At 36.1% G+C, this 27,149-nt stretch overlaps 2 protein-coding genes and 1 long non-coding RNA gene across 3 annotated transcripts; 2 read left to right on the top strand and 1 right to left on the bottom strand.

Moving 5' to 3' along the window:
- Positions 1–10,027: 10,027 nt before the first annotated feature.
- Positions 10,028–25,846, bottom strand: LOC125257136. The gene is made up of 4 exons (XR_007182251.1): positions 25,741–25,846; positions 11,296–11,409; positions 11,042–11,101; positions 10,028–10,654 (listed from the first exon to the last, which is right to left on the bottom strand). It is a non-coding gene; the product is annotated as an uncharacterized LOC125257136 (long non-coding RNA).
- Positions 13,400–14,502, top strand: si:ch211-220m17.5 (guanylin family protein). Its single transcript, XM_048173590.1, has 3 exons — positions 13,400–13,552; positions 13,831–14,023; positions 14,113–14,502. The coding sequence occupies exons 1-3, from the start codon at positions 13,481–13,483 to the stop codon at positions 14,169–14,171; spliced, it is 324 nt and encodes a 107-aa protein (XP_048029547.1). The 5' UTR covers positions 13,400–13,480; the 3' UTR covers positions 14,172–14,502.
- On the top strand, positions 21,087–26,419 carry LOC125257132 (guanylin). Its single transcript, XM_048173589.1, has 3 exons — positions 21,087–21,683; positions 22,511–22,697; positions 25,763–26,419. Exons 1-3 carry the CDS (start codon positions 21,555–21,557, stop codon positions 25,828–25,830), a joined length of 384 nt encoding a protein of 127 aa, XP_048029546.1. The 5' UTR covers positions 21,087–21,554; the 3' UTR covers positions 25,831–26,419.
- The last annotated feature ends 730 nt before the right edge of the window (positions 26,420–27,149 follow it).

The following is a 27,149-nucleotide window of genomic DNA, read 5'->3' as shown; positions in this document are numbered from 1 at the left end:
TTACCTAGTCAAGATAATTTCGCGTGCACACTTTTCTTAAGCAGCCCTAGAGGTCGATCATGGATCAAATCGATCCACCATAGGAAACGGCATACATTTTGTGCTATTTTATGCGTTTGAGACATGGTGTTTTCCTTAGTGCATAACTTACTTTTCACACGTTTATTCTCCATCTGTAAATGTTAGAAAGAAATGCAAATATTTCCATTTTGAGGCTAAACTTCACATTGAACGAGCGCTGCTGCGCGCATGCGCGCTAAACAGCCGGGACGCATTAGAAGCGCAATAATTCTAAAATATACATTTCGCTAAAATATTTTATGTTGGACATTAAATGTGCCTTATGTACACTTTCAAACCTACAAGTAAGTGTATTTTTATGATAGTAACTGTAAATGGACTATTGTAATGGGGTAAATCAATATACTTTGGGACAATTACTGAGTTTAGATTCATCTTACCAATTAAAATTTAGTCTGTGCATATTAATTTTAATTTTTAATTTTGTGATTTTAATTTCTGCTCTTCTAATAACCATAAAGAGTACTACTGCCAAACAAAACCAGAGAGAAATGTATTCATATATTTTAAAACAATCTAATTAAATATTGGGCACAAAACATTTAGCCAGTAAGAAAGGAAAACCTATATATATATATATATATATATATATATATATATATATATATATATATATATATATATATATATATGAGACCACCAGAGTATAGATTAAATATGGGCCTTGGAAAAGGCTAGCTGACTTTATTGTGCTTTGACTACAGTGGGTAGTTTCAGTGTGGACAACAACCATGCATGTCACTTCAGCAGGCTGCATCTTACTCTGTCACTCTTTTCATAGCTTTTGCTGGCTCTGAAACACTCACTTGGTATTTCTCCTGCTCTTTGTCTAGCAAAAAATCACTCATCACTTAATGAAAGCTTACAAATGAAGGCCTGATTGTTTCAGGGGCCTTGTCACAGGTTTATTGATTTTGAATTTCTGTTACTTTTGCTATTTTCACACTTAAAACAATGATTTGGTAATCCTCTTGTATTCTTCTGTGCTAAGAAATAAGTCTCCTGACAGTTCTCTCCCAAGTGCTTCCATTGTTGTCAGTATTAAGTCTGAGAATGATTCAGTGGGCTATATAACACTTAATTTTTAAGAAATTACTTCTCTTTAAATGTTTTGTTTCTCATCATACTTACCTTTTAATAAAATATTAAAATAATAAAAATGTCTTAAACTTACACCAATATATATTTTTATTTAGCACAATTTAGTAAATGTGTGTATTATATATATATATATAGAGTCAGTTGTAATATCATTGCGTTCCTATTGGTCAGTGTTAGAGGAGCTCAGCTTAGCCTGACAGTTAGCCTGCTCCAGACCAGGCTAGTTTCCCAGCATAAGTTGCCAGAGTAACTGAGTTTGAACTAATTTAAGTTTGTTTTATGAAACAGCCCTCTGGTCCATGTGTAATGAGCCTGCTCGCCTGAAGTTATGGTTGACCCTTCAGCTGGATATCAACACACCCATTAACGTAACGTACTAAAGTTGTTGAGGGTCTGCAGCGATCATTTTTCCCCCTGATGATTTTACATACCCAGGAGAGGATCACGTATGACTTAAACCATCAGCTGTGCCTATGTTTTTTCCACATCCATGTGAACAAGATCTTTGTATGTGTCCTTTTTATTTGTAAAGCTGCCCTTATGAAAAGTAACAAAATAAAATGAAGTTTTGATGTAATAAAACCATGTTTTTAGTGGTTTACTTCCATTTGTATAATAACTGTTGTACTACAGGCACCATGTTTAAACTACGCCAGTCACGTACACACCTCACGCACCGGATGCCGTGCGCGCGCTCAAGGCAGTTGGACATAGTGGTGTATTAGAGGTAAAAAATTATATAAATACTGTTCGGTTTCTTGCACAAACCAATCGTTTCGTGCCTTAGGACATCAATGTGTCGTCACGAGCCGCATCATTTGTGTTCTACTGAAGAAACAAAGTCACCTGCATCTTGGATGCCCTGGGGGTAAGCAGATAAACATCAAGGGCTGTATTCACAAAACATTTTATCTTACCACTAAGAGTTCTCCTAAATAGCAGTAAAAGTTCTTAGCTAAGAGTTTTCTCTTAAAACCTATTCACAAAGCTGCTGAGACAAACTTTTACTAAGGAACAGACTGAAGTCTTAAGCTAAGAGTAAGGGCGGGGTTGACCTCGTTGCTATGGAGTAAAACACACAGTGATTGGCTGATGAGGGAGGAGTCAGCGATTTAATCATAGAAATATTGTAGAATGAGGTGTCATGTTTCCAAATTAAAATAAAGGTTTTAAAATACAAATGTTGCATTATTCAAATAAATATTTTTTTAATAAAAATGTTGCCATATTGTTGCCATAAAGGTTTTAAAATGTAGGCTAAGTGTCACTAATTAAACTAGTATATACAGTTAATTGTCCACCTCTTGAATGTCTTCATCTCAAGGGAATGCAGAATTCAAGCGACAAATTATATTATATTATTATATATATATATTTTTTACTCTATTCAATCATTTGTAAGTGTGAACTCATGAAAACCATTGCCACAGATAATCAGACAATTATTTATTTGTTAAATGTTTTTTTTTTGTTTTTTTTTTGGCGTCTCATCGTAGATTCAAATCTATAAATCAAAATGTATTGCATTTATGAAGAAAAGGTTCAGCACCCAAGGCTCTATCGCTATTGCTTCAATGGTGTACAGTGTCTTTGGGTGGATTAGGACTGTTTGTGATTTGGTCTTAGTGACTTAGGAGTCCTCTTGACTACTCCTAATGTTTCACAGATTTAGGAGCTAGTTTTAGTGCTAAAATGCTTTGTGAAATACTCTTACAGCAAAAATTTAGGACTCCTAAAATTAGGACTGACGCGCCCATTATTTTTAAGAGTTTCTCCTAAATCTGCAAGTTAGGAGCTACTTTTAGCCTTAAGATGTTTTGTGAATACGGTCCCTGATTTTCATTTCTGGGTGAACTATCCCTTTAAATGTCTAAACGTTAGTGTGAAGAAGAAAAATGAAAAACGTTTTTTAGATAATTCTGCATATGCGAGGGTCATCAGTTATGATCATCTTTGCTCACTCCTTTTAAGTTATCTTGAATAAAACAGCAAATTTTTTTCATGAAGCACATACAAAAAATCTAAACCGGAAGCGTTCCTATCTGTTTTATAGAATACAGAAGTTAAATTGCGCATAACCCCTAATAAAAATTAGTTACATTTTTAGGGAGTAACGCAATATTGTAATGTATTACTTTTAACAGTAACTTTCCCCAACACTGATTATATAATGTTTGACTTTTTCAGAGTAGCAACTGTTAATGGTCTAAGGTTAAAGGATTAGTTCACTTTCAAATAAAAATTACCTCAAGATTTGTTCACCCTCAAGCCATCCAAGGTGTATATGACTTTCTTCATTCTGATGAACACAATCGGAGAAATATTAATAAAGATCCTGACGCATCTGAGCTTTATAATGAGTGGGATCAATGAGTATGAGCTGAAGAAAGTGCATCCATCCACATCCATCCATCATAAACGTGTACTCCACATGGCTCCGGGGGGTTAATAAAGGCCTTCTGAAGCAAAGCGATGTGTTTGTGTAAAAAAAAAAAAAAAAAAAACATATTTAACAAGTTATGAAATAAAATATCTAGCTTCTGCCAGACCGCCTTCCATATTCAAATTACGAAAAAGAAAAAAAAACGGAACTGCCGTCGCATCAGTTATGCATATCAGACATAGCGTAAGCTTTTTGAACTGCAAGAGTTTTACACGTTATTCGTAAGTAGAATATGATTGGGATCATTTTCATTTGAAAGTGGACTAATCCTTTAACTACTTGTAATGTAAACCTTTGTTATGTCATTTATTTAAAAACATCAATGTTTCCCTTAAAGGAGCAATGTGTACATTTTAGGATCGACTGACAGAAATGCAATATAACATACATAACTAGTTTTCAGTGGTGTATAAAGACCTTACATAATGAACCGTTATGTTTTCATTACCTTAGAATGAGCCATTTCTATCCACATACGTGGGTCCCCTTACATGTTAAGTCACCATTTTGTGCCGCCATGTTTCTACAGTAGCCCTAAATGGACAAACTGCTCTACAGAGCGTGTTTGCTTTCCTATCTACTCTCTGCTGTCTCAGACGACAACATATTTGTCCTGTGTTGGCCACCGTAGCTTCTCTATATTGCAATTCGCAATCTCACCGCAAGATGCCGCTAAAATTTACACACTGCATCTGCTCACATGACATCTTTTTTTAGATTTCCATGAGAACATCGGTGCCATAAACCATTCATCCACAAAGAAAAGCGGAGCTGAAGCACATGCACAGTTAAAACTGTTCTTTCACAAGACGCATAGTTTTATTTTTAATCGCTAGAGGGCCAAAAGTTACATAGCACAACAATACCCCTTCACCGTGGTGCAGTCACTCTAACATAAATACTCTCATGACTTATTGCTTTGCATATAAGCTTTCAGAGTAAAATATATTGCCTAGGTAAACAGTACAGTATCATATGAGTAGTCACAAGTGTCTTCATTCTTTCCCCTAGAGATATTCACAACACGTATATTACCTGACAACTACTAACACTGCAGTGCTCTTGTTATTCATATCCCGGTAAAAGCTTACTTGGTCACGCTTGGCCTTTGTGAGTGCCGTTAAACGCTTCAGTCATTGGAAGAAAGTCATCCATGAGTAAGCTCTGTGTTCGTTTATATTGACTCTCGCACTGTCGTCATAGCAGAGATCAGTCCCAAATCCAAAACCTTGAGTCAGTGTTCAACACATTTGCTTAAATGGTAAATAATTTATTATGACTCAGGCTGGTCTTCTGTTTCGAGACACATGTCCAATGAGGCAGTCAGAATAAATCCCCTGTTCATTAAGTTTCGAATGAATCTATCAGCAGGACTAGAGAAGGATTTGATGATGGTGCAAGGCAGGGATCCAAAAGTCTGAAAACACACTGAAAATCTGGGAATGAACAATAAGTTTAAACAATCAAATTCAAAGAGATCTTATAGCTCACTCATGAAAATAAGCCTTATCATCAGGTATTTGAGTTTCTTGAGTGCTGCTGTCATTAAACCAAAAAGTCCACATACTTTTCACTCGAATTATGCTGATTACTGTATAAACTGGTCTCAGACTTATGGATGCCTGTATATGGGGGGCATTTTCTGCTAGACAAAGACAAATCAAACCCTTTTCAATGCAAAATCAATGACTCTGCTTCATGAGGCACTCAATATAGTGAGAGATAAAATGTGAGCATTCTCACAGAAATGTTAAACTATTATAAACCTCTGGCCCAAAGGAGTTAATGTCTCACAGATAAAGATTATGCAGGTTTATGAAAGAAAAAAAGGAGGGCCATATATATATATATATATATATATATATATATATATATATATATATATATATATATATATATATATATAACCTTTTGTTAATGTGTGTGGACATTTGAGAATATAGAAAATATAGAGTATATTTAAAATAAATAAGCTGTGACCTGAAATAAATCCTTTTCAGTGTTTATTGCAAGAGGTTTACAGGTGCAAATCTGTTTTGTAGCTCCCGCTGTTAATCATAATTTGGCATATGTATGTGACCACCAGCTTTAATGTGTGATCTACTGTAACCCTACTCACAGGTGATTGTCTCTTTTATGGCTTCAGTTTGACAACACAGTGAGGACATGATGAATGATAAGAAAAGTTCCCCCACATGTAGAGAATTAGCAATTCATCAACTTGACAGTCTACAAAGAGCATGCAACATATTAGCATCTAACAGCATTTAGATTACTTTTAAATCTCATGACGTGCATCTGTGCTTGTAAAAACACCAATATGTTTGAAAAGTTTTTATAGATCAACTAAAGTGCAGTCATGACTGATATAAAAAATGGGTATATTTTTTATACTGTAGTATCGGTCATTTTCCATAAACTATTTCATAGATGCATTTCAAATATTTTAAATCTTGACGTTTATCCGATAAACAGAAAAACTGATTTTTTTTAGACCTTTTCTCTACAAAATTAATTAGCGTTGCAATCATGGTCAACATGGGCATGTTTACAGAATTAAATTATACAGAGATGTGGCTGTAATATTAGTCATGGAAACGTGCCAGTTTGTGCCTTGATTAAAAAAACAAAGGTTCTTATTCATTGGTGTTTCCCTCTTGAGCTAAAAGAAAACAATGCAATTACACAGTCACTGACATTGATGTGACTGATACATTATCTCTCACGTTTCAAATTATGTTAATGCATTTTTTCACCAAAGTCATAAAGTACTACAGAATTGCTTGTGTTTGGTGTTGTTTATGGCTGATTACAGACAGGAAAAAAGATCCCGAAACAAAAGCTGTCAACAGGTTTAGCTGCCAAATCAGTGTTACACATTAATATAATGTTGAAGATAAACCACATAACATCCTCTTACATTAAAATGACAATGTTAGCATGAAAGTTTGGCATGTAGCCTATGTTAAATAAATCCCAGTGCAAGTTTTGTGTAACAAATAGAAAGCTAAAGTAAAATGTAAATATTAAACTATATACCCTAATGAAAAATAAATATACAAAAATGTATTGAAAATACATTTATTCATGCCAAGTATACTACAAATACATTTACATGTGTATGTACTTAATATAAATACCCTGCAACTGTACTTAGTGAACTTTAGTTATCTTTTAGTAAGTCTCAAGCGATATGTCAGTACATATGTTCATGGGTTTGTAATATACTTAGTATGAAATAACGTATTTTAAATACATTTTGGTATATTTTTTTTTCCACTAGGGTATATACTGTATATGATGTCACGGTTATGCTCACAGCTGCCTGTCATTGAGTTCATTATCACTGTATATTTAAAGGTGCTCTAAGCGATGTCACGTGTTTTTAGGCCAAAACATTTTTTGTCACATACAGCAAACATCTCCTCACTATCCGCTAGCTGCCTGTCCCCTGAACACACTGTAAAAAAATGCGGTCTCTGTAGTCGCCACAAGCTCCAAAAACGGCAACAAAAACTACCTGGTGCAGCCTGGACCACGAAACATAATAAACACGCTCCAGCCAATAACCGACAAGAATGATTTTAAATGCGCGTTCATGACTGTTTCAGGAAGCACGGAGGGGAGGGGGAGGAGGAGGAGGAGGGAGGGCCTAGCTAGCCTCTGTTTTGTTTGACAACACTTTGAATGTCAACAGGAAGTTACTCCACCCAGGATCACTTAGAGCACCTTTAAGTTCCTCCTTGTTTACTTTTCAGTTGTCCAGTATTGCTTGTGCGTAGCACACTGTTTCACATTGTTTGGATTGTTATTTGCCTGTCTATTCTGAGTTCTTTAATAAATCCTGTTTTATCTTCGTCATCTTCAGATCAGCGTTACAGAATGCCAGACCAAGAAATGGATTATTCCGCAAAGTTTGTTGCTGTGGCTCAGAAGAGCCACAACTTCTTAAATCTTATGGAGAGTTTTGCTGTCTCACAGTCACCTGCCCCTTTTTTGACGATGAGACCCTGAAGTGACTGCTCTGGATCAGTGCAAATTGCCATCATCCGGTGGACCTCCCAGACATCTCTGGACTGAACTGAAAGGAAGCCATCATCTAGTGTCTGGAGAGTGTCCTTCCCCGATCCAGGACACAGCCAGACCTAGAGCCCGAATCTTGCAGGAGGGGGGTGTGATGTCACGGTTATGCTCTGTTAGTTTGCTTTCATGGATTTTTAGTTTGTTTCTTTGTCTTTGTTTCCCGCAACTCATTAGTTTCTATGGACACTGATTATTCTCACAGCTGCCTGTCATTGAGTTCATTATCACTGTGTATTTAAGTTCCTCCTTGTTCACTTTTCAGTCGTCCGGTATTGTTTGTGTGTAGCACACTGTCTTGCATTGTTTGGATTGTTATTTGCCTGCCTATTCTGAGTTCTTTAATAAATCCTGTTTTATTTTTGAATCATCTTCAGATCAATGTTACACACACACACACACACACACACACACACACACACATATATATATATATATATATATATATATATATATACTAAGATATATCATATATATATATAATATATATATCTTGGTAAAAAAATATGTCTTCTTTTTATTTCCTTACATGTTGCGCTTTGATTTCTAGGGAGCATTGACTTTCTTTATCAATCAGACTCATGCACTAATTGAAGTTCCATGTTTCCTTTTCAGGTGCAAAGATCAAGAGGACAAGAGCTCAATTAATGGTCCATGATGTGAGTCACCATCCTGGGCATGTTGTATCACTTCCCGTCTCTGATAGGTGAAAGATTTCACAAGCTCTGTGACTGTGTAGATCTGATTATCTGTCTGTAGAAAAATAAATTGTTAACAAAACATAAAAAGACAACATGTTTAATCAAATGCAAAATGTCTTGTTAAAACAATTCTTGTCAGGTCAGCTAAGATTTCTTTTAATCTATTGTGAAAATCAAGAAACATATTTAAATAAAAAAGATGAGCTCTTAACATGATAACAATGCAAATATACCGTAATGGTCAAAAGTGATGTCCGGCCTAGGAAAATTGACATCTTCACCCTTTATTCAAATATTTTTAAAAATTTGTTAAAGATTTTGTATGCATATTGCTGTGATTGGAGTCAATAGTTTTATTTGTGATAATGCAATGAAACAGGCAAAGAAATTATGAACAAATGCGAAAACAAGAGAGAACCAAAGAAATATTAATTGTACTGTAGTTGGTGTATTCTTTTTCCTGTGAGCTTTATATTTTTATATGCATTTTTTTCTTTTGCATCGTAAAATAAAACCTTTTTGCCACATAATTTTGTCAGATAAATACCTTAAAGTTTAGTGTTTTGTTATAAAATATTATTATATTTATATAATAATATAAAATAATATTGTATAATAATATAAAAAATAATATTGTGATGGTTTAATCAAACTTGTATCCCCTCCAGACAACACTTTTGGCCACAACAAAATTAAAAATGTATTATTATTATTAATCTTTATTATTAATAAGAAAATAATAATCTTATAAAAGTAACTGCATAGCATAACATATTTATGCTAAGAGCTCTAAAAACAGCAACAATCTCCACTATGAAGTTGCATGTTTAAACAAATAGGCTAGTTGGGACAATACTGCTGATCTAATATGCATTTTTATGTAGATTCTAAATAATTTATATTTCACAGTATCTGTGACTCAAAAAAGCCTTTTTTTTCACAGTAGCTATTTGAGTGATTGAAGGGGATTTTTTTCTCTCATCTGTCCTGTTTTACAATCTCCATTATAGCCTATTACCTACAATTGGCTCCATTATCTATTGGAACCATATTGTAACAACAAAGAGCAGGGTAAAGTTCTTGGTTAATTGTACCTCTTTACTGTACTTAATGTATACTTAATACATAGTTATATTTTAATTTGTACTACTGAAATTGTACTACTGAAATTAAAGAAATGTATTATTAAAATATGAAAAAATATACTACTAAGTTGTACCCTTTATGATTTCATTTACACATCTAAAGGACAAAGTACATATTTATTTATTGCTATTATTTTATTTCATATTTCATCAAATATTAATCTAACTTTTCCTATTATAAAATTATATTTTGTAGGCTAACAAACCATTAAAATAATTTTTCCAGTCATTTTAACTAAACTTGTTTTCTTTAAATATTCAGTCGAATACATTTAATTTGGCTACACATATTTGTATTATATTATATTACAAGTAAAATGTAATTTCTTTGTAATTTTCCCCTGTTAAAGATAATCTATTCTGTTCTGACTTTGTGTTGTTTTCAGAGGTGGAATTTGTTCCCAAGCTGTTGATTTACAGTTTATGTGAGCTATCCCTCACCTCCTCCACGTAAAGGCCATTTGACACATTTGGCACAAGATCTGCCCCATAGAAGCCTGAAGTCAAGCATCATGAAGACAGGTGAGAGTTTAATCATATGAATTTTATAGCAAACAAATTTTATCCCTTATTTGGACTTCCATTCCCCAAAGGGCATCTCACATGATCAATAAAATTAGATTAGAAATGAACTTCACTGAAAATCATTGTAAATGGTCTTCATGCTCATCCCTTTTATCTGCATCATCTTATATGGACCATTTGCAATTTGTTTAACATTAGTTTATGTAAAAAAAACATTTACATTTGCAATGAATGATGCACGTAAAAACAGAAATACACAATTGGAGTGTGGGCGGGGTCTTCCTCCATTCCCTCGTACCACGTAATTCCACGGCGACACATGATGTTGTCTGCTCACACACCTGGTCAGACAATTTGTGGGGCTCGGGCTCCAGGGCCATGATGGGCTCAGTCCTCTTGTCTGACATATCCATCGTGGCAGGCTCTGGCTCTCTGTCTGTGGTGGGCTCTGGCATCATGTCCGTGCTGCGAGGTGATGGCTGGCTGGGCTCTGGGTCTGGAGTGGGCCTGGTGATGTCCTCTGCTGGGCAGATGGTGAACCCTAATCTGTCATGCACCACCACCCACTGCACAATTATCTGAAAATATATAGCAGTTGAATATAATAGCTCTTTTGTTCATTTTAACTTCTAATATTATAGTAGTGTGCCAAATGAGGGGTTTCCCTGTATAGTTTACAGCAATACTTGGGAGAGTTTAATAAGAAAATCAAACTGTCAGTATTGGTATTGGCAGATATCATTCTGAATAATCAGTTATCGGCGGATACATAGTATTGGTGCATCTCTATAAATAAGGCAATAAATGTATAAGTTGAGATTTATAATTTTTTTTTTAATTTGTATTATTCGTAATAATATTAAATTGAACATAATTTTTTTTAGATTTTATAGAGCTCTATAAACTTTCTCTAAGTCTGTTATTTTCTGTCCACTGTATTTTTTATATTTGTTCAAGAGACTTACAATTTAGAGCACATTTATGTTTCCCACTGTCCTGATTTCTTCTCACTGCTCACGGCGCATCTGATGCAAAGGTCAAAGCAGTTACGGGGCCATTAAGTCATAAAGCAGTTTTAAAACAGAACGCGCCTTCACAAGGAGGAGAATATTGATAATATTAAGTAAACACAATACATAATGATCATTGTCTCTGTGCCCTGATAAGCAATAGCAAATTGAAGCATGGGAAGATTCCTCTGTACAAACACGGATTCTACCTCTTTATGCCTCACGTCAATATGTTCCTGATAAACGTGAGATTCGTGTGTTGTGTTACGAGCATGTTGGAGTGTCTGTTGTCACCTGTGAGCGTGTCTGCAATGCCAATCATCCTGTATAATGACAACAAAAGAGGCTTGGTCAATAAGCAGTTGCAATGTTGAAATGAAATTACATCATCATGTGTGGGCGCCATCACAGTCTCAAATTGAAGCCTTTGGACGAATGATTTTTATAAATATACACCAATTATAAAAAACAGATTTTGCAGGTTTGACACTCTAAATGTTTGTCTAAACATTTCATGTAGTTGAACTGAAAGTTCTTGTTCATTAATTTGAGAGGATATCGGCTTGAACAGACATCATGAAACTTTTAAGAAGAAACTTTCTGATTAATGATTGAAGGGTTTATCAAGACCAGACAGACATCAGTCTGTACATCCATTTAAATGTTCATTGAGTCAGCATAGTTAACTGAACAAAGTGTCTTTATACCTGTATATATCTAAACAAAAATGACTATTTTCATTATGATAATTATTACCGGTAACTCTTTCCAGACCGATGATGAGATTTTCTGTTAGCTTTCATGCCATTAAGCAAATGTGATCACCAAACGTTCAACACCATATAAATCAAAACTGACTAATGTTACTGAGAAAAATGTCGAACTCACGAAGAGTAATATGACCGTGCATACTTTGGAGGTGTGGATGGACTCAATCTACTCTATGTTCACTCTTGGCGAAGTATTTGACAAGCCTTTCTTGTTCGAAAACTTACCCACATTCAACTGTAGATTAAAAAAATAAGAACATTTATTGACTGTTTACATATTCAAACAACAAAATATTCTGGGGGCCATAAAAAATGTGAATATGATCAAAAATGCTGGTGCAGGCTGGCAACTTTTTTAGTAAATGCTGGCGGGAAAAGAGTTCATAGAACTTTTGTATACTGCTCTTTTGGTCTTCCCTCTCCTTCCCTGAAAGCATATTGATTTCATTACACAACTGTGATTTGTGATAACTGTACAATGAAATTATCTTTAGTTCTGTTTTTAGTTCAAACATTATCCAGAGGACAGGCAGCAAAAATATTCTTGTTCAAAAACCAGATCTGCTTTATTGTACAAGAGTCGTTAACACCTGGTTTTGTGTCAAGGCTTAGGTTTAACATTAGACAACAAATTGCGCTACATTCAACAGAAATAAGAAGTCTCTTATAATCACCAAGGCTGCATTTATTTAATCAAAAATACAGTAAAAATAGTGTAATATTATCAACAGTTAAAATAACTTTACATTTTAAAACATATTAAAACAGAAATTTATTCCTGTGATGGCAAAGCTGAATTTTCAGAATCATTACTTCTTCAGTGTCACATGATCATTCAGAAATCATTCTGATATGCTGATTTGGTGCTCAAGAAACATTTCTTATCATCAATGTTGAAAACAGTGGAATTTTTGTGGAAACTGATTCATTTTTAGGATTCTTTGATAAAGTTCAAAAGAACAGCATTTATTTGAAATCATTTTTTGTCTTTACCGTCACTTTGAATCAATTTAATGCATTTTTACTGAATAAAAATATTTCTTTCAAAATTTCATATTTGATACATACTTTATATATAGATTGGTGCCCAGAGAAAGTCTCTCTTCACTTTTTAAACTTCCTTAAAAGAATACAAGCCACCATTGTTCTTGCAAAGAAGTAAGGGTACTCAATGACTAAACATTAGTCTCAGTCTGTGATTGGGCAAAAGTACCTAATAACAAAAAGAAAGGTGTAGCTTTGTTTTGATATTTGCTTGCATTGGTATTCTCATTGGATTTAACTTGCTCATAACACAAAGGCACTATTGTGTGCTTATTGTGTGGTTATTAATTAACCCTAACTAGAGAATGAAGAACAGACCACTAGGCAAACCCAAACCTAAAGGCCCATAAAAGTGTATGTCACAACTACAGATGAGGTCACGTAGCATTTATGAATTCTGTTTTACGACATTGTAAAACTTATCCTCTTTATTCATTAACAGCAAAGAAACAATGACAGGTTCTGATAGGTTGACGTTTCCTTTATAAGAGGAGACAGAACGTGGAGAAAGGCAGAGATTTCCGTGACACCAACTGAAAAACATACTAAACTCAACCATCCTCGAGAAGAACCAGCCAGCATGAAGACCGTCCTGTGTGTCGCTTTCCTCGTTGTGGCTCTTTGCCTGGTCTGTGAGGCTGTGCAAGTCCAGGTAAGCTCAAGCTTTTATTGCCATCATTCATTACTGCTTCTCTATTATTAAAAACTTCTTACTAATCACAATTATCCTCTATACTTATTTCCATATGATTTATAGACTATTTACATCTGACCTCATTTTGTTACGTGTATACTGTTGCACATGACTCCTTTGAGCCATATGAGTCATTTATAAAGAATCATTTATATAAATTTCATTAAGTTTAACAGCAGCTGCCAGTCCTGATGCACTGAACTCATTAGTTTATTTCTACACTCACCCTCCTGCAGGAAGGTGATTTTTCCTTTTCACTGGACTCTGTGAAAGTTCTCCAGCAGTTGACCGATCAACAAAAACCACAAACACAAAACCCCCGGTTGGCCAAGACGAGCTACTTTTCTGTATGTTCCAATCCAACACTGCCACAGGAGTTTGTGCCCCTGTGCATGCAGAAAGGAGCAACAATGTCCCTTGCTAGACTAGGTAGGAGTCCTGGTTTACTTTTTCATTTGTGCGTAATAAATATGTTAAATGACATTGACTAACTTGAGTTATTGCTTTGTCTGTTTCAGCATCTGTGAATGTGGACATCTGTGAAATATGTGCTTTTGCGGCTTGTACCGGCTGCTAATTCTTCCCAATGCTTGATCATCCTCACCTCCAACTTAATAAAATATGCATATTTTCAATCAATGCCATAAGTTCTCATAGTTGACTATACGAACATTGCCAATGTTGCCTAAATGGCAAAACTGAAAATGACAGCACGCTGTTTATGAACTGTTACTTAAACTTCCTTCCCCTCTTTTCTTTCCCATATTTTGTTTTGTTACAGCACATATTTCATTTATTTAAGAAAGAATTGTCTTTTTTATTTTTTCTATTTCTCAGTTTTGCTGGGTTTTATACTCCTTTGTGTGTGGTATTACCTCAGTGTTCAATAAAATGCTTTGAAAATCGGTTCTCTTTGCTTTGTGTGTATTTTTTTTTTCTTTTTATTGTTGAAAAAATATGATTGACATTAGAAAAATGTTATTTGATATTTATAGCTGAATATCTGTTCTCAATAACACTTAAGTGAAAAACTTTTTTTTACCACTGTAAAATAATGGGCCAGATCAGAGTGACTAGGTAGACAATTACTCATAGTGATGCATTTTATGACCATGTTCAGAGTACCATTATTCTAAAGTGTTACCCTGTTGTCTTTGCATTGTGTATTTTTATTGTAGAAAGAATATGATTGACATTACAAAAATGTTATTTGGTTTTTACAGCCAAATGTAGGCAATTAGTTCACTTTGATGGAAGAAAAATATTCAAAATGCTTTATTCAAGTGTAATTTGTGCTCAGGATGTCTGATGTCAACCATTTCATGCCAAGCGTATCTCACTTTTTGATTGACATGAGGGGAGCAGACACCCTCATGTTTATATTCTGTATTCTGTCAATTTGAAAGCAACATATGCCACGAGTTCTTGATGAGGTTTGGTGGGCCGTTGCTCATAAAAGATTTATTAAATGCTGAGTGACAGGAACATTAAGAGTGTATTTACTGATAGATGTCTGCAGGAAACTACTTCACTGCTCATTTAAATATTCTATTTTTTTTCATTAACTACTTGAAATGAAATCTTTCAGGCATGAATCTGTGCCTGTGTGAGTTTGAGCAGCATGGATGTGTCTGTGATGAAACCTTTCTGCCGAGTACATGTAGGCAGTACATCAGTTACCCTAACATAACACACATTCTTGATCATTTGTAGGCCACATAAGAGCCCAAACCTGTTTGTTGTGCAACATTTTCTGCATAAAAGCAGCCGGTGCTTTGAATAAAAATTGATTAAATACAATGTTCTTTCTGTGTTCTGTTCTGTGTTTACTCGTAATCTCAGGGAAGAAGAAGCAGGCTGCTGATGGAACTATAATTTGCCTGTTTTGAAAGTTGCAGTGAAATAGTGAACAACGGAATGGGGAGTACACCATTTCCTTCACTTTGAAGGTTTTGGCCATTAGGGAGGTACTTTTTCCAAGTCCAACCACAACCAGCCCAAAATGAATAGTAATGAAGTCGTCAAGTAGATACAGATATATGTGATCAAGTAGATGTCAAGTAGATATAGATATATGTGATATATGTGACATACACCGATCAGGCATAACATTATGACCACTGACAGGTGAAGTGAATAACACTGATTATCTCTACATCACACCACCTGTTAGTGGGTGGGATATATTAGGCAGCCAGTGAACATTTTGTCCTCAATGTTGATGTGTTAGAAGCAGGAAAAATGGGCAAGGTTTTGAGCGAGACTGACAAGGGTCAAATTGTGATGGCTAGACGACTGGGTCAGAGCATCTCCAAAACTGCAGCTCTTGTGGGGTGTTCCCAGTCTGCAGTGGTCAGTATCTATCAAAAGTGGTTCAAGGAAGGAACAGTGGTGAACCGGTGACAGGGTCATGGGCAGCCAAGGCTCATTGATGCATGTAGGGAGCGAAGGCTGGCCCGTGTGGGCCGATCCAACAGACGAGCTACTGTAGCTCAAATTACTCAAGAAGTTAATGCTGGTTCTGTCAGAATACACAGTGCATCACAGTTTGTTGTGTATTGGGCTGCATAGCTGCAGACCAGTCAGGGTGCCCATGCTAACCCCTGTACACCGCCGAAAGCGCCTACATTAGGGCATGTGAGCGTCAGAACTGGACCACGGAGCAATGGAAGAAGGTGGCCTGGTCTGATGAGTCACGTTTTCTTTTACATCACGTGGATGGCCGGGTGTGTGTGCGTTGCTTACCTGGGGAACACATGGCACCAGGATGCACTATGGGAAAATGGCAAGCTGGCGGAGGCAGTTTGGGCAATGTTCTGCTGGGAAACTTTGGATCCATGTGGATGTTACTTTGAAACATACCACCTACCTAAGCATTGTTGCAGACCATGTACCTGTTTCATGGAAATGGTATTCCCTGGTGGCTGTGGGCTCTTTCAGCAGGATAATGCCAGGCATGAAAATCCCTCACCTTTCCGCGAAATTCGCCGTTTTGAAACCAAAATAGGTGACTCGGCGATTTACCTGACTGAATTTGGTGAGTGAAGGCAGGGCTCGACAATAAGGACTGCCCGAAGGACCCTGGCCCAGTGTGAACGACGCTCGGGACAGTAGACACACCGGTCACTTGCCCGATCGGGCCGCTGTAGGGTGTGCGTTATATATCATCTATAATATCGTAATTGTTGATTTAACAATCTGAAATTATCGAGTATGTCCCTCAATTTACAAAAACATAGTCTACATAGTGTACTAGACATAGTCTAGTAGGTTAGAGTAGTGTGTGAACATATTAAAGTGTACGCTTTCACTGCGTGATTTAGTCTATTAAAATGCCCCCAAAATTCAAGATAAGGGGCAAAAATGCCCCTGTATATATTTCATATATAATTTAATAAAGTTAATCAATATTACACAAAGAGCGCTGTTTTTCTCCAAATATTAGCATGATTACAAATGTGATATTGATTTTATTCAGCGTACAGTTTAATGAACAAGAACTTAATATCAAGTGACTTACATTTTAGACACCAAATCGTCTGTTTCGCTGTATTTCGCCAACGAAAATAGTTCCAAAGTCCACAGAATTGTTTTGCGTCTTAAAGCAACACTTCCTGCATGAATCAGCCGTTTGAATCAGTTGAATCTCAATGATTCGCTCATTAACAGTGATTCGCTGCCACCTACTGGCGGGTTTAATTTCACATTTAAAGTGTCTTCATTTTTTTAAAATTTCAAATAACAGTATTTAACGTTTTATATTTTGAACATTAAAAACATTTTTAATGCATCTGTAACTGCTCTTGATTAACTTTAATAAAGTTATCTATTCTATAGTTATACATTAGATTACAATTTCCGTACCTGAAAATCTTCTGTTTAAACCTACATGAAAAACTTGAAAAGCTCCATTTATTTAATTTATGTTTGTTCTGTTGTATTTATTTGTGCTATTACTCGTAATTTGATTGTTTGTTACTATTTTACTACTTACTGTTTATTTGTCTAACAATATTTAAAATATTTAATCTAGTAGCTTTTGGTGTCATAACCTTATTTATTGAGGTTAAATGTATCAAAAACAATGAAAACAATAACTATGCTTATTTTATAGGCCCATTTTCTTGTCTTTTACTTTTATTAATTTTTTTGTTGTGGGGCCCCGGAAAATTTTGGCGGGGCAAGTAAAAATTTGAACCACTGGCCCAACTGGGCCAGCAGAAAAAATCCTTAGCGTTGAGCCCTGGATGGTTTCAATAATTTTAATATTTTCTGGTATAGAGAATACGAATCTGACGTCACACCGCGTTGAGTTCTGGGTAACTTCTTTGTTTATACGCCATATTGACAGGATCGCGCAGCCTTTCCGTCATTGAGTTTAGTGCAGTAATTTGTTATCTGTCATGATTGTGAAAAATGTCACCATTGTATGTCATTAATGCTGCATCGATAATGGCGATAGTAACTCTGATAATCGTTCTGAGAGAAAACTGGACAATGAACAACGTTTTTTGCCTTTTCTACGTGTAAAAACACCAAGGGAAGCAGGTCGAGGAGATGAGGAGAAGACGCCGGATGGCAAATCTTTTAGTAATGTCACTGATTAAACCCACTGCTTATCACTCAATAAAAGAATCACATTTCTAAGTGGTTTTTTTTTTTTTTTTTTGACATTTTTGGTTTAATAATTAACATTACCTTTTGCGAGTCTGACTGTCACTCCGCTCGTGAATTAGTAGAACTTGAACGGGGACATTCAAACGCTTAATGCACCGAGACAAACACAAAATTCTGTACATATCTGTTAAAGCATACTGTGTGGAGAACGCGCTGCGTTCATATTCAGGGCTCGTCTGCACATCTTTTAATATAATGTCATCATAATACACTAAGCCAGCGTTTTTAAAATGTGCCCTTGCAAGGACTCACTACTAAACTGTTGACAAGCTCCTGCGGTTTTGATTTTGTCATTTGTTGAAATAAATATAAAAATACAGTGTGTTCGTGTCCGTCTGTCCGCTGACTGACCCATAATCTCTGATTCTCTGGGATCGTGGAAAGGAATATTTACAAAGACAACAGTTGTAGGCCTACTCAATATGCTCGTTTAAGCATCATTTAAATGTTTCCAACAAATAAATGAATCGACTTTTCTCAGAACACATACTTTTATTTGGATATTCATACGATGGCTGAAGCAGCAGCTAGAGTCCAGCGTGCGACACGGTAAACAGATGAACATTGTAAACGAAATTCTACAAAACTTCAGTGAAAAAATAAATAAAATTATCATGCGATGCTATAAAATAGCTTCTGTTCCCTGCAAACGATACCATTAAAAATGTGAATGTTCCACTTATTGGCAGAAACAAAACAAAAGGTAAGCAAGTATCTGTATTAATTTCAGTGCAAGTAGTAGGGGGCGATCCTGTCAAAATGGCGGCGCCGCCCCGGCATGCAACGCGGCATGACGTCGGTTCGTATTCTCTATATCTAAGTTAAGTTACCCAGGAGCTCTGTTGACATAGACTTAGCTAACGTTAGCTACAGCTTGATGAATGGAGTCATTGAACACAGCAGGAGAGAACGCAACATTAGCCAGCTAGCTAAGGCTCCGGTGGAAAATTATTAGCTAACGCTACCGTTTTTGAGGAGGTAGATTTTGAGGTGAGGGGACTGACAAGGCAGAAGGTAAAGTGGTCCACCGTTCTATCAATAAGCAGACCTGCCAACCTGTACGCAATTTGCGTAGCGGATACGCATTTTGACTTCAAAGTACGCTGGTGTGATTTGTCACTCTAAACTACGCAAAAACCTGGTGACGCCTCTGTGCACGCGCAGTCCTCAAATCAAGCAACGGCAAAAGAAGAAGAGTTCGACCAATCATAGCGCTAGGCTCTTCCCCCAAATATACTGTAAATGTTAGACCCAGTGACAGGCTGGCATGAAATGGCTTGCATAATACTTAGTAAGGAGGCCATAATAATTTTTGACTCATGGCTGAAGTTAAGTGTCTCCAGCTCTCCCCAGGTTGGCAAAAAAAGCATCTCAAAATGCATCAGATTGATGCTTTAAAATATGGAATATTTAAATTTTTCTTACGGGGGAGCATGCCCCCGGGCCCCCCTAGAGGGGTAATATCCTTCTCACCTTTTTCACCCCTGACCCATTTTCATGCCTGTAATGCGCCCTGCCACAAAGCAAAAATGGCTTAGGAATGCTTTGAGGAGCACAACAATGAGTTTGAGGTGTTGCCTTGGCCTCCAAATTCCCCAGATCTCAATCCAATTGAGCATCTGTGGGATGTTCTGAACAAACAAGTGCGATCCATGGAGGCCCCACCTCGCAACTTACAGGACTTAAAGGATCTGCTGCTAACATCTTGGTGCCAGATACCACAATGCCTCCAATGTCCATGCCTCCACGGGTCAGGGCTGTTTTGGCAGCAAAAGGGGACCAACACAATATTAGGAAGGTGGTCATGTTGTGCCTGATTGGTATATATATATATATATATATATATATATATATATATATATATATATTTTTTTTTTTTTTTTTTTACATATATATATATATATATATATATATATGCATTTTTACATTTTTAATAAAACATTGTTTAGTATGTTTTTTAAGCCATTTTAACTAATAAATCATAAACCACATTTACATTGTAATAACAGTGTAATACCCAAATCATTGTACAAATTTGTGTCAAACACACACACACACACACACACACACAATGTGCTCAAGACTGTTTGCTTTGCCAGCAACACTTCATTTGCTGATAGTGATTGTAGGATGGTTTGTTTGCATCATTGAGAATTCCAAGGCCATCACAGGTGCAGATTGATAGTGGTTCCCAAAAGAGCATTAGAACAAAGGCTGAGAACTAAAATATAGAACTTAACTAAAAACTAGAACTAAAATATAGAACTAAACTAAAAACTAGAAGTAAAATATAGAGTCAGATTCTGTTTTGTCTGAAGCAATGACTGTCTGAAGTTCAATACTGATCAAATGCCATCTTGTCTCCAAGGCTAACAATGAGTGGCAATATGCACTGATGCAATTTTTTCCAACCTCTCTGTGTTTTATTGCAGAGCTGCTATAGTCCAGTGGACTGACGCAAACACAATATCCTGTCAGGATAACACTGATGCATTTTAGTTTTATCCCCATGCATTATTAAATCACACACAGGCTCACTTCTCAAACATACATATGACCACAAACACATTTTGATTACAATAATTATCATCATAAACACTATGTATAGGCTCCCAGAGACTCCATGTAACTAAAATGAGCAGCAGACTGATTCAGCATTGAATCTATGTATTGGTGTTTAACGCTGTTACTCTAAATGAGATCATTATTGTTTTTGTGCCAGATAAATACTGTCCTGATATTAAAATGTAATTCAAGACCACCAAAGTTATATTTGTTAGCAGTTTGTAGAGTAGATCATTACTTTTTCAAAAGAGCTTGACTGTAGTTTAACTATTTTATATTATGAGAAGCATGTACCTTGAGAAGCTACTACTAAATACTGGATCACTGGTTTCTGAAGGCTTCTGAACTGATATTAGTTTGTCCGTAGCACTATAATGTATCATCCCCTGACAACCCTATAAGTTTATAGGGAAATGGCCTTGTGTACAATCTAATTCCTAAACCCCAGTTTGCAAGCCAGCCAGCTGACACCTATGTCCTGTATGTGCTCATAACAGATGGATTTATGAGATTTACTAGCACTATTCGTCACTTATACTGACAGGGCTGCATATGATTCATCTATAGAGAAAACACTTACATCCTCCTTTGTTATCAAAGTGCTCAGAATGTAAACGACAGGTTGTATATGACCACCAGGTCTTAATGGTTTACTTAGAAGCCTATTAACACAATAAGCACACTTTATATTGACCCGATGTAAATCTGAATTCACTCAATGCAATCTCTCTCTGCGAAGAGCAACACTTCTGAGACTGTCCATCTGAAGCTGAAAATGAGAATGCCAATTATTTTCCTCTTCCTGACCACAAGCTTCTTTCAAATCTCACAATGTGTGCAGGTTACGGTAAGTCAAAATTGGTCCGTTTGTACAAACCGCTGCCTCTTTGTGAGGCTGGATCGAATTGACAGTATGTTTGGGAAAGATATTACTAGCTTCATTGTCAAGCCAGTGTGAATTTGGCACTGCAATTTCAAAGTGTTTCTGTATTTGATCAATATAAGCTATCTTGTAGGAGTAGATATTTAATATATTTGAAATCTGAGTTTTCCTTCAATGTAACAAATAACATTAGGGCACTGACAGAATACTGCTTTGTCATCCTTATATCATATATTTTTGTCAGATAGGACACGTTAAAGTTATTTAATAAGAAAGAAAGCATAGTTTGCACAAAGGAAATTTATTTTTTAGATTATTATGATTGGAATTACTATTTTCATTGGAAATATAAATATTTGTATTTATTTTTTTAAATATTTCAGCTCATTTTTTCCCCCTTCTGGGTGTATTTGGAAGATTTCTCTGTAGATATCAACTGAACTTGACATTTATGGAAAATCATTTGATGTTTTCAGCTCTTTTATGAATGGCTAGATGTGGTCTGGTGTATAATTCAGATTCAGACTTTCAATATCAATCTATGTAAATGGTGGATAATGATAGGCTAATGGTAGCTCTTCACATCCCTTTAAACGAAAGCCTGGCTTTCTAATCTTAATCTCTCTAATCTTAGGAGGTCTGCATCCAAATGTCTGTCAGTTTAATGGTATAGTAAAAAAAAGTCATTTTTTTTGACTAGTTTATGACAGACCTATGTGGGGGGAAAAATTCCTTTGCAGTGAGAGACAATAATTCACATCTTGGCTTCTTATTGGATGTCTGTCTTATAGGACAGTGGGTACAATTTCTCCCTGGAGGCAGTAAAGACCCTGAAAAAGCTTATGGAGTTTGACACAAGTACAAACCCTCGACAGACCTACGGCGATGCAGCGTCCCTATGTGCCGACCCTGACCTGCCAGGAGAGTTCAGAGTGCTGTGCGAAAAAGATGATGCTGACGAAGTCTTCCAACGACTGGGTTGGTGTGCTGTAAAATCACTGATGAGATATTATATTTTAATGTAATACAATAATATACATACTACGTTCAAAAGTTGTTGTTTTTTAAAGAAATTAATACTTTTATTCAGCAAAGGTGCATTAAATTGATCAAGAGTGACAGTACAGTGTTCTCATGCCATGTTTGGCATGGTAATGGTATGACAATGTTGATATGTTTGGTCTTGTCGTTGTCGATATGGTGGGTCTTTTGCTGCAGAGCGAGTACGGGACTTGCTACTGCCAATACATACACAACACGCTGCTGTGAGCAAGTAAGACATGCTGCTGCTGTACAATATAGCGTACATGAATTACCCATAGCAGATCTATACAGGTGGAGCTGGGGAAGGTGGAGGGTTTCTGAAAGCGCGTTGCACTGCTAAGGCAAATGCTACTTATGTATTTACAGATTGAGCATGCAGCTCATTGGCTACTAATACAGCAGGAACCAATCATCTGTGTCCTATAGAGAATGATGTCATTACGAGCAGGTTGAGTAAAGGACCTATTAGCCTACGCCATCTAGAGTTTCATGACAGAACTTTCTATCCTATAACCTAAAAAAATTGGTTATAGCACAACTGTTTTCAACATCGATTATAATAAGAAATGTCTCTTAAGCAGCAAATCAGCATATTAGAATGATTTCTGAAGGATCATGTGACACAAGACTGGAGTAATGATGCTGAAAATTCAGCTTTGCAAAGTAGTTATACTTTTTTCAACTGCATGTCAACTAACTCTCATTAGAGTATCAGTATACTGTTATTAGACTGTTAGGTTAGGGTTAGGTGTTGGGTTCAGGTTAGCAGAATAAGTTGACGTACAGTAGTTGCAAAGCTGCTTATAGTTAGTAATCTAAAATGGACCATCAAAATAAAGTGTTACCTAAATTAAATGTTAAATATTAAAAATAGAAAAACCTGTTTTTCCCCACATAATAGTGCAGTTACAGCATCTGCCTACCTGGCCCATGCTATGTTTTCAAATGTATTAGATTCTGAATCAAGCCCCAGAATGCTTGTTTTGCGGTTTCACAAGCTCAAAAGGAGAGCATGAAAGCGTGAAGGTGTGTTTCTCTGGTCAGTGCAACAGTTAACATGTGATTTGTCATAGGCAAGTATGACGCACACAGAAATCTTTTGAGCGAGCACAGTTTGCACTTTTATTTTCCCCCCTCTGTGTCATACAGCTGCATAAATGGCCAGCCTGATTTCCCTGCCAGTCTCCCAGGCACGCATTACCTTTCCCCAGCGGTGGCAGGCAGACATCAGCGGTGACCTTAACTGTGATGCTGCAGCCGCCATTATAGTTCTGGCAGAGGCCTGATCAAAAGAGCTGACAGCTGATTATATTTCTCTAGTCTTGGTGCATCACGCACTTCCTCAGCCTCCTCTGTTTTTTCATTCTGATCATTTTGTTCGATTTTTTTTATTTATCAAAAATACATTAAAATCTGTTTTCTATTGCAATATATTTTAAAATAATTTATTCCTGTGATGGCAAAGCTGAATTTAAAGCAAGATCAGGAAGCTCAGGAAGCATGTTGAAAACAGTTTTGCTGCTTAATATTTTTCTTTTTTTAAGATTATTAGATAAATAGAAAGCATTTATTTGAAAGAATTTTTTTTTTACATTATAAATGTCTTTATTGTCAGTTTTGATCTATTTAAAGCCACAATATGTACATTTTCACCACTAGAGGTTGCTTATTCGAAACAAAGGTGTAGCTTGATGACGCCTTGATTTCGTGGAATCATGGGATGTGTTGTCTTCACATCTACACTTGGTTGAAAAGAATTGGTATGAGACTCGGGCAGAAATCATGTTCATGGATGAGATTATTAATGTTATTGTAGTATGAAGCAGAGCAGCTCCCCGAGTGCTGTGGGAGCTGGAGACGAGCGCGACACACGACTCGAGAGCAGTGGAACTTTTATTATGCCGCAGTCGCCTCTTCTGCTTCTTCCAGTCAAGCGTATGTGGGGTAAAGCAGTGCTGTTTTATCATATTAGATACATTTGTGTGTTGAAAGTTGTTATAGTGCTACTCTACATTCGCTCGGCAGCTGCTATGAGACACTTGTTAATCACTGCAGTAAGCTAGATCAATATTAGAGATAGTAAAACATGGTCGCTGTAAATCAAGACAACAAGATTTAAACAATAAGACTTACTGTGTTGAGCTATATAACATGATTCGTTTTCTGTCGATGAATGTATCCATCCAAACAGTTGCTCACCTGTCTAATAAAACACATAATATACTAAAGCATGTTTCCATGGTTTCTACAAAATAAAACCCGGAAACTGAGGGTAACTCGGATATGAAATTATTGATAGGTGACGCATGGACACGCTCCGTGTCCTTATTTCTCTGGATTTAAACATTCCTGGAAACATTTGGGATAATGTAAGTACACAAGTCAACAAAATATATAACATTGTTCTAGTGGTTTTTGGATATCAAAATACAAAAATCAATACAAAAATCCTACATATTGTGCCTTTAATGCATCTTTGCTTTATAAAAGTATTTATTTCTTTCAAATAAACGTTGTCTTTTGAACAGTATTATCGATTAAAAGTCAGTGATGTCAACATCAACTCATTTTTCATCAAAGAGGTTCTTAATTAAATTACCTGAGCTAGTTTGCGAATCACGCTGGCTATTTACTCTTACTATATGGCAGCAAATTGTCTCTTTTGTGTGCATTTTTATGTTTCCTTAGGAATATAAGGAGAAACTTAATGAAATATAACTCTAGTAAGTGTCATGCGAGCAACCTCTGAGCAATAAAATGGTGCTTTAGGGAGGCAGATAAAGATCTTTTTGAATGCGTAATCGTCTCTTTGTAAACACGGCTTCTCTCTGTAATGGGCCATATCTTTTATTGCCATCTTAAAGGCTAGACTGTTTTATTGGCTGAATGTGAGAGCACTCCAGAAGTTTTTCAGAGTGGATAAGTCACATTATTATCAGCAAACATAATACAGGGTCATTAGACAGAGGAGGCTGACCTTTTTAATGCTTTGTCAACAGTGAAAATCATCAGTCCTATAGACCCCTGTGAGATCTGTGCCAACGCGGCCTGCACCGGCTGTTCCTGAGCACGCACACTCCCAGCATCCTGCACATGGAGCCCACAAGTTCATATCTACATCAGTATCATCAAACATACATGATCACTCTACAGAACTGCGAGTAAAATATAGGAGGGTAAAACATGTTACTAATTTTATTTTACACAACAAAGAGAAAAATATGTAATTAAGTGTGTTTCATAAAATGTTTGGACCACAAATCTTTTTTTAAAGAAACAAAATGAATGGAGATACTGCCTCCTAGTGAATCTAAACATACATAGCCTATTTTAGACCAGTGGTATCCTGGAGAGCTACCTTCCTGCGAAGTTCAGATCCAATCCTAATCAAACACAACTGAGCCAGCTAATTAAGATCTTCAGGTGCACTTGATAATTGAGTTGAATGAGTAGGTACATTTTGATTAAGTATACTTAATTTGCGTGCTAAAACAGTTTCTATATAGAATAAAAATGAATGTGTGTTGTATGAAGGTAATCTGGATATAAAATATAATTAATTAATTAATTAAACTTTCTGGAAAGTATTCTGGATCATGAAATAATTGTTTATAGCATATTTTAAAATCACAATCATCTTTCAAAACCAACTTTCTTTAATTTTATCTACTTTGTAAGCCTTTTCACATCTGTAACAATTTGTCAATAAATGGTTTATTGAACATTACATTTAAATGTCCATTTCATTTAAACAAGAATTATTATCACGTTTACCTCACTACTTCTACTATCATTAAAGGGTTAGTTCGCCCAGAAATGAAAATAATGTAATTTATTACTCACCCTCATGCCGTTCCACACCCGTAAGATCTTCGTTAATCTTCGGAACACAGTTGAAATCCGATGGCTCCATGAGGCCTGCATAGCCAGCAATGACATGTCCTCTCTCAAGATCCATTAAATTAATTTACTAAGAAACATATTTAAATCGGTTCATGTGAGTACAGTGGTTCAATATTAATATTATAAAGCGACGAGAATATTTTTGGTGCGCCAAAAAAAATAAATAAAATAACGACTTATTTAGTGATGGCCGATTTCAAAACAATGCTTCATGAAGCATCGGAGCATAAATGAATCAGTGTGTCGATTCATGATTCAGATCGCGTGTCAAATAGAGGATATGCATCGACGTCACTTTCCCGCCGAAAACGCGCTCCCTCAGCTGGACTGAGTGGCAAAAGAACCTGCTGCGTAACTGGATTAATAGGAGAAACGGCGAAAACGCGAGTAAAACTAACGAATTACCCTAAAGGTTGGACTCGAAAGTGTTTCTTACAACTTGTCAAATAAACCTAATCCATGGATATTGACATGCAGCCAGCC

Source organism: Megalobrama amblycephala, linkage group LG21, assembly GCF_018812025.1.
Source record: "Megalobrama amblycephala isolate DHTTF-2021 linkage group LG21, ASM1881202v1, whole genome shotgun sequence".
In the NCBI taxonomy this organism is placed as follows: domain Eukaryota; kingdom Metazoa; phylum Chordata; class Actinopteri; order Cypriniformes; family Xenocyprididae; genus Megalobrama; species Megalobrama amblycephala.
Note: the sequence above shows the minus strand (reverse complement) of the source record. Positions and strands in the feature narration are given on the sequence as shown.

Bases quoted from the DNA above. Each gene is read 5' to 3' on its own strand.
- si:ch211-220m17.5 (XM_048173590.1), top strand. From the start codon at position 13,481: ATGAAGACCGTCCTGTGTGTCGCTTTCCTCGTTGTGGCTCTTTGCCTG. The intron at 13,553-13,830 runs GTAAGCTCAAGC...ACCCTCCTGCAG, and splicing joins GTGAGGCTGTGCAAGTCCAG to GAAGGTGATTTTTCCTTTTC. The intron at 14,024-14,112 runs GTAGGAGTCCTG...TGTCTGTTTCAG, and splicing joins AATGTCCCTTGCTAGACTAG to CATCTGTGAATGTGGACATC.
- LOC125257132 (XM_048173589.1), top strand. From the start codon at position 21,555: ATGCAATCTCTCTCTGCGAAGAGCAACACTTCTGAGACTGTCCATCTG. The intron at 21,684-22,510 runs GTAAGTCAAAAT...TCTGTCTTATAG, and splicing joins CACAATGTGTGCAGGTTACG to GACAGTGGGTACAATTTCTC. The intron at 22,698-25,762 runs GTTGGTGTGCTG...CTTTGTCAACAG, and splicing joins CGAAGTCTTCCAACGACTGG to TGAAAATCATCAGTCCTATA.